The sequence below is a fragment of the Triticum urartu genome, chromosome 7A, assembly GCF_056163025.1.
Source record: "Triticum urartu cultivar PI428250 chromosome 7A, HENAU_Tu73, whole genome shotgun sequence".
Taxonomy (NCBI): Eukaryota; Viridiplantae; Streptophyta; class Magnoliopsida; order Poales; family Poaceae; genus Triticum; species Triticum urartu.
Window position 1 is genome coordinate 496,238,103 of NC_141879.1, and position 12,634 is coordinate 496,250,736.

The 12,634-nt window shown below is 46.6% G+C and overlaps 1 protein-coding gene across 1 annotated transcript; it reads right to left on the minus strand.

Annotated features, from left to right (window-relative positions):
* Window positions 1–11,704: 11,704 nt before the first annotated feature.
* On the minus strand, window positions 11,705–12,193 carry LOC147960116 (uncharacterized). Its single transcript, XM_087533151.1, has one exon. It carries the CDS (start codon window positions 12,191–12,193, stop codon window positions 11,705–11,707), a length of 489 nt encoding a protein of 162 aa, XP_087389277.1.
* Between the last annotated feature and the right edge of the window lie 441 nt (window positions 12,194–12,634).

Below are 12,634 nucleotides of genomic sequence, written 5' to 3' on the forward strand. Positions count from 1 at the left end.
CCGTCCGAGCGCGCCGCGCGCGGGGCCTCGTTTCGGTCGGCGGTGGCCATCCACACGCCGCTTGCGTCCGCTTCATCACCGCGGCGCGTCCCCGTCGTTGGCCTCGCCATCCTCGTCACCTCCGTCACGGCGTCACTGTCGCCTCTTCGGCTGCGCTCGAGGGCTCGACATCAACCTGTCCCCGGAGCGACCGCGCGGGACGGTGCGTCCTCGTCGTAGGCGCCGCCCTCTTCATCGCCACCACTGTGAGGCTGGCCATTCATCGCGGCTCCCGCGTCGCATTGGCGCCGCTGCGCCGTATGCTCGCCCGCGGCTGCGTCGCCGCACCTCCTCTGCATCTCGTTGCTCCGTTGCCAACAAGCATGTCGCCATCCTCCGCTCTGGCCGTAGCTGAATGCTTATGGCTACTGTCCACCCTCCAGTCTACCCTTCGCTCTAGTTTCTCCTGGGCACTAGCGCATACAGAAAATATGAAACAAAAATTCCTATGACCATCGGGGCCCTCGTCATCGTGCCGTGCCGCACGCGTCCGCACGCTGGCGACCCCGGGAACCCAAGCCTCCTTCGCCCCTCTCCTCGTGCGCGACCCCGACGGCCCGCCCGCGGCCGCGGGTCCGCTCCATCCGCGCGCGCCGGCGCGTTGCCCCTCTTCACTGTGCTCGCAACTCCCGCGTCACTACACCACCTCGTCGCCGTTCCGGGCGTGGGCCTCGCGTCTCCTGCGCGTGCGTCGGCCTGGTCGATGCCTCGCCCCGCATCCGCCTGGCGCCGTTCGACCCCCACCGCGGCCCGTGTCTACGCTCGCCGCATCGCCCAACCGCCGGGCCTCCTCCTGCGCTACCCCAGTCCGCGGTTGTGCACCACCTCCTCAGCGCCCGGCAGCGCGTCTGTGTCCGCCTGCGCTGGCTTCAAGCCCCGCCTCCGGCTCGCCGACCTCCGCTGCTGGCTCCGCGCGCGTCGTCGGCCTGCTCTTTCCGGCCCCCGCACCGCTCCCATGCTCGGCCGCCTCTGGCCCCGCTTAGCCTCCGCACGTGTCGCCCGGCTGCCTCACCCGCGTCATCTCCTCCACTCATTGCGCGCGCTGGCTCCATGTCCCCACGCCCGCACCTGCCGGCTCGACGCTCCTGGGTGGGCCGGTCACCTCGCGCCGCCCCGCGGCTCTGCTCGGCCGCGCGCCCTGCTCGCGCCGACTCCGCTGGCTGCCGGCCCCGTGCTCGGCCTTCAACCTCCGCGGGCTCCTCCGCCCAAACCTCCGGGTCGCCGCGTCGGGTCCTCCCTGCCACCTCGCCTGCATCGTGTTCTGCTTCAGCCACCTCCATCTGCGCCCGCCAATTCCCACGCCTGGTCTCCGTGTCGCGCCGCGACCCAGTACCCGGCGGCGTCACGCCCGGTTGCCTCCGCCTACACCCTTCCCCACGCGGCCCGTGCTGGCTCGCCGTGGCCGGCTGCACCCGGCCTCCCGTTCCGTGCCTGCCGGGCTGGCCCCGTCTGTGGCCGGCTGCTTCGCCCCCGGGTCGCCCTGCCGTCCGCCTGCTCTGCATCCGGGTCGTCGTGTCGGCATGCCGGCTTTGCCCGCCACCCGGCCGGCTGCCGACCCCGGCTGTGCCCGCACCCTCTGTCGCCGAACAGAGATAAAGAAGCAGAAAGACAAAAGAAGTTGTGAGCCGGCTGCTCGTTCCAGACAAGCAAGAAAAGTCAGTGGCCGGCTGGCCACCTGGCTAAAAAGAGAAAAAGAAAGGAGTGGGGTGCGGCTGGAGAAAAGTCTGCAGAAAAGTGGTCGGGTGCTACAAGAAGAGGGCTGACTGCCCACAGCCGACTGCTGGCAAAAGAGAGAGAGAAAGAGAGAGAGAGGAGAGAGAGGAGAGAGAGAGAAGTCGGCTGGGAGAAAGAAAAGAAAAGAAAAAAACATCCGGATGACCCGTCCGCCTGCTTCATCACTCGGACGGTTAGTCGTGACCCGCACTGCTAGCTGTGTCAAGCCGGCTGGACTGCCTCCTGCTCCGACAACACACCCATCGGGCGCGCTGACACGCCCCACGAAGAAGAGGACGAAGTAGTTGCCAGGAGATCCGGCCCGACTGCTCAGTAGTCGGCCCAGATCTCGGGGGGTACACCCAGCAGGTGCGCTGACGCGCCCAAGCGAATAAAAAGACAAAGTAGTTGCCGGGAGATCCGGCTCGACTGCTCAGCAGTCGGCCTGAATTCCGGGGGCTACACCCAGTGGGTGTGCTGGCGCGCCCCCACGGAATATTGCAAAGAAGAGAAGAGTTTTTTCCGGCTGTCAGCAGCCGGCAGAACAGAAAAAGAAGAAAAAGGGCGCTGCCAGATGCCTCGCCGCCTGGCCAGCTACGCCATACCGGCTCGGCCGCGTTTCGCCTCGTCGCTTGGCCGGTCGAGCCTAACCGGCCAGGACCCTCCTTCGAGCACCCGAGGGCTCGAATTTTACAACCAGCAGGTGTGCCGGCGCACTCCGTGAGCGTCGAGCCGCGCCGACTGTCTTCCGCAAACTCTGCCTCAGCTACACGAAGACCAATGTGAGCTCCTCAGCCGCATATTTTTTGCACCAAGCAAGCACAGATAACCCCGAGCATTGCTCGGGGGGCTATCTCTGCATTTTATTACAGTTGCATCACTGTTCACCCGGCGCCAACCAAAGTTGGCCCGGGGCCTGGCCGCTTGGCCTGAGACGTTAGTTCCCGCAGACAGCTTAGTACCGTGCACGGTACCAAAGGCCCACTCTTAGTCACAGACCGCAGAGCGGCTGTCCGACTAGCAAGAGTGAACGCTGGAGGCCACCCACGTGAAAAACGTCCGGGAAGGAAAATGGTTCGGGCGACCCGGTCGTTTCCTTTACAAGTACCTGCTCGGTCGAATCTGCTCCTAGACTCTGAGTACTGTAAACTCCACTTCGTGGCCCATTCTCAGCCACAGACCGCAGAGCGGCTGTCCAGCGAGCGAGAGCACAAGCCAAAAAGCAGAGGGAACATGAAAAAGATTGAAGGGGGGCTCGAACGAAACCGAGTCGGCACCCTGCGCATAAAACTTGCAATGCTAAAAGCAAACATTTGATATATCTGCGTGGGCTAACTTTGTCTTTTTCATGATCATTTTCATGAACACTCGCCAAAAAACCTCCGCCCAACTTTGCCAAGTTGCCCGGAGGCTTGGGGGCTACTGACGGAGTAATTGACCACGGGTACCCCGAAGACGGCAAGACAATATTTCAAGACATCAGGGCTAGCAAAGCCCCTCAGTCCGACTGCCCGGCTACTCCTACCGGCTCCCCAGCCGGCTGCCGACTATGCCAACCAGCCGGCTGCCGACTGCAGCTCGACCCGACACCGACAAGACCCCAATGAGACGGCCATACCGCGGACAAGACAACCGTACCGCGATGCCATCATGTACAGTGTCACTTGTCCCCTGGCACTATTTATGAAGTGACCCAGGGGACAAGCATGACATGCACCATGCCTTACCCATGCCCACTACCAAGCTTACATCATAAGCTACCCTCTCCTATATAAAGGAGAAGACACACATAGGCTCATACTCATACATGCCCATGGACACACCCCTCACGCATGCATACATGTTCACTCATGGTGGAGCACTCTCATGTCCACTTGCTAGCTAGCTCATACACACATGAGACATATACAAGTCAGATGCCCATGGCACTGACCTCGGATACAGCTCTAGGAGCACTTTGTACTGCCCGATGTACACCCCAGATATATACTCAGACATGCAGGAGTAGGGGTATTATCTCTCCGGAGAGCCCCGAACCTGGGTAAACTAGCGCGTGCTACTCGCATACCCGCTCCCGGTCCTATCAACAACAGTCTTACCCTCACACTAAGCCCTTGTGGCATCTGTCGACTCGCAAGCCCCCCGTGAGAATACCACGACACCACACATCGACCACTATCCAACATGCATCTAGAGTATTAAGTTCAAGAGAACAGAGTAACGCTTTAAGCAAGATGACATGATGTAGAGGGATAAACTCATGCAATATGAAATAAACCCCATCTTTTATCCTCGATGGCAACAATACAATACGTGCCTTGCTGCCCCTACTATCACTGGGAAAGGACACCGCAAGATTGAACCCAAACCTAAGCACTTTTCTCATTGCAAGAAAGATCAATCTAGTAGGCCAAACCAAACTGATAATTCGAAGAGACTTGCAAAGATAACCAATCATACATAAAAGAATTCAGAGAAGATTCAAATATTGTTCATAGATAAACTTGATCATAAACCCACAATTCATCGGTCTCAACAAACACACCGCAAAAGAAGATTACATTGAATAGATCTCCACAAGAGAGGGGGAGAACTTTGTATTGAGATCCAAAAGGAGAGAAGAAGCCCTCTAGCTAATAACTATGGACCTGTAGGTCTGAGGTAAACTACTCACACTTCATCGGAAGGGCTATGGTGTTGATGTAGAAGACCTCCGTGATCGATGCCCCCTCCGGCGGAGCTCCGGAACAGGCCCCAAGATGGGATCTCATGGATACAGAAAGTTACGGTGGTGGAATTAGGGTTTTGGCTTCGTATCTGGTAGTTTGGGTGTACATAGGTATATATAGGAGGAAGGAGTACGTCGGTGGAGCAACAGGGGGCCAACGAGGGTGGAGGGCGCGCCCAGGGGGGTAGGCGCGCCCCCTACATCGTGGCCTCCTGGTTGATGTCTTGACGTAGGGTCCAAGTCCTCTAGATCATGTTCATTCCGAAAATCACGTTCCCAAAGGTTTCATTCCGTTTGGACCCCGTTTGATATTCTTTTTCTGCGAAACCCTAAAATAGGCAAAAAAACAACAATTCTGGGATGGGCCTCCGGTTAATAGGTTAGTCCCAAAAATAATATAAAAGTGTATAATAAAGCCCAATAATGTCCAAAACAGAATATAATATAGCATGGAACAATAAAAAATTATAGATACGTTGGAGACGTATCAAGCATCCCCAAGCTTAATTCTTGCTCGTCCTCGAGTAGGTAAATGATAAAAACAGAATTTTTGATGTGGAATGCTACTTGGCATAATTTCAATGTAATTCTCTTAATTGTGGTATGAATATTCAGATCCGAAAGATTCAAGACAAAATTTTAATACTGACATAGAAATAATAATACTTCAAGTATACTAACTAAGCAATCATGTCTTCTCAAAATAACATGGCCAAGGAAAGTTATCCCTACAAAATCATATAGTCTGGCTATGCTCTATCTTCACCACACAAAATATTTAAATCATGCACAACCCCGATGACAAGCCAAGCAATTGTTTCATACTTTTGATGTTCTCAAACTTTTTCAATGTTCACGCGATACATGAGCGTGAGCCATGGATATAGCACGATGGTGGAATAGAATGGTGGTTGTGGAGAAGACAAAAAGGGAGAAGATAGTCTCACATCAACTAGGCGTATCAACGGGCTATGGAGATGCCCATCAATAGATATCAATGTGAGTGAGTAGGGATTGCCATGCAACGAATGTACTAGAGCTATAAATATATGAAAGCTCGACAAAAAGAAACTAAGTGGGTGTGCATCCAACTTGCTTGCTCACGAAGACCTAGGGCATTTTGAGGAAGCCCATCGTTGGAATATACAAGCCAAGTTTTATAATGAAAAATTCCCACTAGTATATGAAAGTGATAACATAAGAGACTCTCTATTATGAAGATCATGGTGCTACTTTGAAGCACAAGTGTGGAAAAAAGGATAGTTGTATTGCCCCTTTTTATTTTTATATATTTTTTGGGCCTTCTTTTTTTCTCTGGCCTTTCTATTTTTTTATTTGGGACAATACTCTATGAATGATGATCATCACACTTCTATTTATTTACAACTCAATGATTACAACTCGATACTAGAACAAAGTATGACTCTATATGAATGCCTCCGGTGGTGTACCAGGATAGCAATGATGCATGAGTGACTTATATGAAAGAATTATGAACGGTGGCTTTGCCACAACTAAAATGTCAACTACATGATCATGCAAAGCAATATGAAAATGATGGAGCGTGTCATGATAAACGGAAGGAGGAAAGTTGCATGGCAATATATCTCGGAATGGCTATGGAAATGCCATGATAGGTAGGTATGGTGGCTGTTTTGAGGAAGGTATATGGTGGGTGTATGATACCGGCGAAAGGTGCGTGGTATTAGAGAGGCTAGCAATGGTGGAAGGGTGAGAGTGCGTATAATCCATGGACTCAACATTAGTCATAAAGAACTCACATAATTATTGCAAAAATCTATTAGTTATCGAAGCAAAGTACTACGCACATGCTCCTAGGGGGATAGATTGGTAGGAAAAGACCATCGCTCGTCCCCAACCGCCACTCATAAGGAGGACAATCAATAAATACATCATGCTCCGCCTTCTTGACATAACGGTTCACCATACGTGCATGCTATGGGAATCACAAACTTCAACACAAGCATTTCTCAAATTCACAACTACTCAACTAGCAAGACTCTAATATCACCATCTCCATATCTCAAAACAATTATCAAGTTTCAAACTTCTCATAGTATTCAACACACTCATAAGAAAATTTTATTTAGTTAATCTTGAATGCCTCAAATAATTAAAGAAAATTACCATGCTGTTTTGTAGGACTCTCAAAATAATCTAAGTGAAGCATGAGAGAACAATGGTTTCTATAAAACAAATCCACTGACATGCTCTAAAAGATATAAGTGAAGCACTAGAGCAAAAACTATATAACTCAAAAGATATAAGTGAAGCACATAGAGTATTCTAATAATTTCCGAATCATGTGTGTCTCTCTCAAAAAGGTGTGTGCAGCAAGGATGATTGTGGAAAACTAACAAATAAAGACTCAAATAATACAAGACACTCCAAGCAAAACACATATCATGTGGTAAATAAAAATATAGCTCCAAGTAAAGTTACCGATAGAAGTAGATGAAAGAGGGGATGCCTTTCGGGGCATCCCCAAGGTTTGGCTTTTAGGTGTCCTTAGATTATCTTGGGGGTGCCATGGGCATCCCCAAGATTAGGCTCTTGCCACTCCTTGTTCCACAATCCATCAAATCTTTACCCAAAACTTTAAAACTTCACAACACAAAACTTAAAGTAGAAAATCTCGTGAGCTCCGTTAGCGAAAGAAAACAAAACACCACTTCAAGGTACTGTAATGAACTCATTATTTATTTATATTGGTGTTAAACCTACTGTATTCCAACTTCTCTATGGTTTATAAACTATTTTACTAGCCATAGATTCATCAAAATAAGCAAACAACACAGGAAAAACAGAATCTGTCAAAAATAGAACAGTCTGTAGTAATCTATAGCTAATGAAAAATATGGAACCCCAAAAATTCTAAACTAAATTTCTGTACGTGAGGAATTTATCTAATAATCATCTTCAAAAATAATTAACTAAATAGCACTTTCCGAATAAAAATGGCAGCAGTTCTCGTGAGCGCTAAAGTTTCTGTTTTTTAGAGGAAGATTAACAAGACTTTCCCCAAGTCTTCCCAATGGTTCTACTTGGCACCAACACTAATTAAACACAAAAAATGCAACCAAAACAGAGGCTAGATAAATTACTTATTACTAAACAGGAGCAAAAAGCATGGAATAAAAATAAAATTGGGTTGCCTCCCAACAAGCGCTATCGTTTAACGCCCCTAGCTAGGCATAAAAAGCAAGGATAGATCTAGGTGTTGCCATCTTTTGTAGGCAATCCATAAGTGGCTCTCATAATAGATTCATAAGGTAATTTAATTTTATTTCTAGGGAAGTGTTCCATGCCTTTCCTTAACGGAAATTGGAATCTAATATTCCCCTCCTTCATATCAATAATTGCACCAATCGTTCTAAGGAAAGGTCTACCAAGAATAATAGGACATGAAGGATTGCAATCTATGTCAAGAACAATAAAATCTATGGGCACATAATTCCTATTTGCAACAATAATAACATCATTAATTCTTCCCATAGGTTTCATAATAGTGGAATTCGCAAGGTGCAAGTTTAAGGAGCAATCATCAAAATCACGGAAACCTAACAAATCACACAAAGTCTTTGGAATCGTGGAAACACTAGCACCCAAATCACACAAAGCATAGCATTCATGATCTTTAATTTTAATTTTAATAGTAGGTTCCCACTCATCATAAAGTTTTCTAGGGATATAAACTTCCAACTCAAGTTTTTCTTCAAAAGATTGCATCAAAGGATCAACGATATGTTTAGTAAAAGCTTTATTTTGACTATAAGCATGAGGAGAATTAGCACGGATTGCAACAAGGAAATACAATCTATCAAAGAGCAATTGTCATAATTAAATTCCTTGAAATCCAAAATAGTGGGTTCATCAATATTTAAAGTTTTGACTTCCTCAATCCCACTTTTAACAATTTTAGCATCAAGATCTAAAGACTCCGAATTTTTGGAACACCGTCTAGGTAAAGGTGGATCATATTCAGTCCCATTATTATCAAGATTCATATTGCAAACCAAAGATCTAATAGGAGACACATCAATAACTTTTAGATCTTCATCTTTATTATCATGGAAACTAGAAGAACACACTTTTATAAAGCAATCTTTCTTAGCACGCATCCTAGCGGTTCTTTCTTTACACTCATCAATGGAAATTCTCATGGATTTGAGAGGCTCATTGATATCATGCTTAGGTGGAATAGATCTAAGTTTCAAAGAATCAACATCAAGAGAAATTCTATCAATGTTCCTAGCCAACTCATCAATCTTAAGCAATTTTTCTTCAATCAAAGCATTGAAATTCTTTTGCGAAGTAATAAATTCTTTAATATTAGATTCAAAATAAGAGGGCATCTTATTATAATTTCCATAATAATTGTTGTGGAAATTACCATAACTATTAGAGGAATTGCTAGGATACGGCCTAGGGTTAAAGTTTCCTCTATATGCGTTGTAACCAAAATTATTCCTACCAACAAAATTCACATCCATAGATTCGTTATTATTATGAATCAAAGTAGACAAAGGCATATCATTAGGACCAGAAGAAACACTTTTATTAGCAAATAATTTCATAAGTTCATCCATCTTTCCGCTCAAAACATTAATTTCTTCTATCGCATGCACTTTCTTATTAGTAGATCTTTCAGTGTGCCATTGAGAATAATTAACCATAATATTATCTAGGAGTTTAGTAGCTTCTAATAAAGTGATTTCCATAAAAGTGCCTCCCGCGCCCGAATCTAAAAGATTTGTAGAAGCAAAATTCAATCCGGCATAATTTTTTTGTATAATCATCCACAAATTCAAACCATGCATAGGGCAATTACGTATCATTAATTTCATCCTCTCCCAAGCTTGTGCAACATTTTCATGATCAAGTTTCTTAAAATTCATAATATCAATTGTAAGAGAGATGATCTTGGCGGGAGGAAAATACTTAGAGATAAAAGCATCTTTGCACTCATTCCACGAATTAATACTATTTTTAGGCAAAGGCGAAAACCAAGCTTTAGCACGATCTCTAAGAGAAAAAGGAAATAGCTTCAATTTAACAATATCATTATCCACATCTTTCTTCTTTTGCATATCACACAAATCAACGAAGCTATTTAGATGGGTAGTGGCATCTTCACTAGGAAGGCCGGAAAACGGATCTTTCATGACAAGATTCAGCAAGGTAGCATTAATTTCACAAGTTCAACATCGGTAAGAGGAGCAATCGGAGTGTTAATAAAATCATTGTTGTTGGTATTGGTAAAGTCACACAATTTAGTGTTATCTTGAGCCATCGTGACAAGCAAGCAATCCAACACACAAGGAAACGAGGGACGGGCAAAAAGAGGCAAAGAGAGAAAGAGAGGGAGGATAGAGAGAGAGGGCGAATAAAACGGCAAGGGTGAAGTGGGGGAGAGGATAACGTGAGGCAAATGGCAAATAATGTAATGCAGGAGATAAGGGTTGTGATGGGTACTTGTTATGTTGACTTTTGCGTAGACCTCCCCGGCAACGGCGCCAGAAATCATTCTTGCTACCTCTTGAGCAGTTGCGTTGGTTTTCCCTTGAAGAGGAAAGGGTGGCGCAAAGTAGCGTAAGTATTTCCCTCAGTTTTTGAGAACCAAGGTATCAATCCAGTAGGACGCCACGCACGAGTCCCTCGTACCTACACAAACAAATAAATCCTCGCAACCAACGCGATAAGGGGTTGTCAATCCCTGCACGATCACTTACGATAGTGAGATCTGATAGATATGATAAGATAATATTTTTGGTATTTTTATGATAAAGATGCAAAGTAAAATAAAAGGCAATAAAAATAACTAAGTATTGGAAGATTAATATGATGGAAGATAGACCTGGGGGACATAGGTTTCACTAGTGGCTTCTCTCGAGAGCATAAGTATTCATGGCGGGTAAACAAATTACTGTTGAGCAATTGATAGAATTGAGCATAATTATGAGAATATCTAGGTATGATATTGTATATAGGCATCACGTCCAAGACAAGTAGACCGACTCCTGCCTGCATCTACTACTATTACTCCACACATCGACCGCTATCCAGCATGCATCTAAAGTATTAAGTTCAAGAGAACAGAGTAACGCTTTAAGCAAGATGACATGATGTAAAGGGATAAACTCATGCAATATGAAATAAACCCCATCTTGTTATCCTCGATGGCAACAATACAATACGTTCCTTGCTGCCCCTACTGTCACTGGAAAAGGACACCGCAAGATTGAACCCAAACCTAAGCACTTCTCCCATTGCAAGAAAGATCAAGTAGGCCAAACCAAACTGATAATTCAAGGAGACTTGCAAAGATAACCAATCATACATAAAAGAATTTAGAGAAGATTCAAATATTGTTCATAGATAAACTTGATCATAAACCCACAATTCATCGGTCTCAACAAACACACCGCAAAAGAAGATTACATCGAATAGGTCTCCACAAGAGAGGGGGAGAACTTTGTATTGAGATCCAAAAAGAGAGAAGAAGCCATCTAGCTAATAAATATGGACCCGTAGGTCTGAGGTAAACTACTCACACTTCATCGGAAGGGCTATGGTGTTGATGTAGAAGCCCTCCGTGATCGATGCCCCCTCCGGCGGAGCTCTGGAACAGGCCCCAAGATGGGATCTCGTGGATATAGAAAGTTACGGCAGTGGAATTAGGGTTTGGCTCCGTATCTGGTAGTTTGGGGGTACGTAGGTATATATAGGAGGAAGGAGTACGTCGTTGGAGCAATAGGGGGCCCACGAGGGTGGAGGGCGCGCCTAGGGGGGTAGGCGCGCCCCCTACCTCGTGGCCTCCTATTTGATGTCTTGACGTAGGGTCCAAGTCCTCTGGATCATGTTCGTTCTGAAAATCACATTCTGAAGGTTTCATTCCGTTTGGACTCCATTTGATATTCTTTTTCTGCGAAACCCTAAAATAGGCAAAAAACAACAATTCTGGGCTGGGCCTCCGGTTAATAGGTTAGTCCCAAAAATAATATAAAAGTGTGTAATAAAGCCCAATAATGTCCAAACTAGAATATAATATAGCATGGAACAATAAAAAATTATAGATACGTTGGAGACGTACCATACAACTCGAAGAGGCCGCCTCTGCGCTGGAGGAGGCAGACGAGGTGCAGCATAGGACTGTCCTGGTGCAAGTGCAGTTGGAAGATACATGTTGTGGGGAATCCATATTCAACATTTCTGTGCCGACGGGCCCGAAGATGAGTCAGCGTCATGGCTGCGCCTGAGGGATCCCTGGTGTTCTTGAAGACCAGTCTCAACCTGAATAGCCTTGTTCACTATGGTGGCGAAATCAGCAAAGTCATGCACTAGGAGCGCTAGCTTGATATCAGGGTGAAGTCCGTCACGGAACTTCTCTGGCTTACGAGCATCAGTAGCAATGTCTTCTTTAGTGTAGCGAGACAAGTCCAAGAATTCCCGCTGATAAGCATCTACAGACTTGTTGCCTTGGGTGAGGTTGCGGAACTCGCGCTTCTTCTTGTCCTTGATTCTTTGAGGAATAAAACGAGCACGGAAAGCGGCTTGGACATTCGGCCAAGTGACGTCCGTTCCAGCAGGTAGGGTACGCTTGTGGCTGTCCCACCATTGAGCGGTGGGACCCTTCAGAATGAATGATGCAAAGGTGACATAGCTACCAGGGGCCACACTGGCAGAGTCCATTTCATACGTGATGTCGCGAAGCTAGTCATCAGCATCAAGGGGTTGAGTTGAGCTGTGGTAGATAGTTGGGTTGAGGCGCAAGAAGTCTTGCAGAGTTACTGGGGTTGGCTGTTGATTCATGTTCGAATGAGGAAACTGAGCCATCATTCCTTCCATTAACTGGCGGTTCAGTTCAAATTGTTGCATCATTCCAGCAAAGAATTCAGGCGGCGGTGGATCGTTGGCACCACGGCCATGACCAGCGGGTCTAACCATCCTGCTAACATGTAATAGGGGGTAGTTCAGCATTGATCATTTGCAAACACAAGGATCATTCATGATGAAACATGCACAATGAAAGAGGTATGTTGGATACCACATAGTAGTCAACACGACAGAGTGTGTACAATTCAAAATACTATTCTAAGGAATAACTATGGCTTATCCAACTTTGGGGTGAAT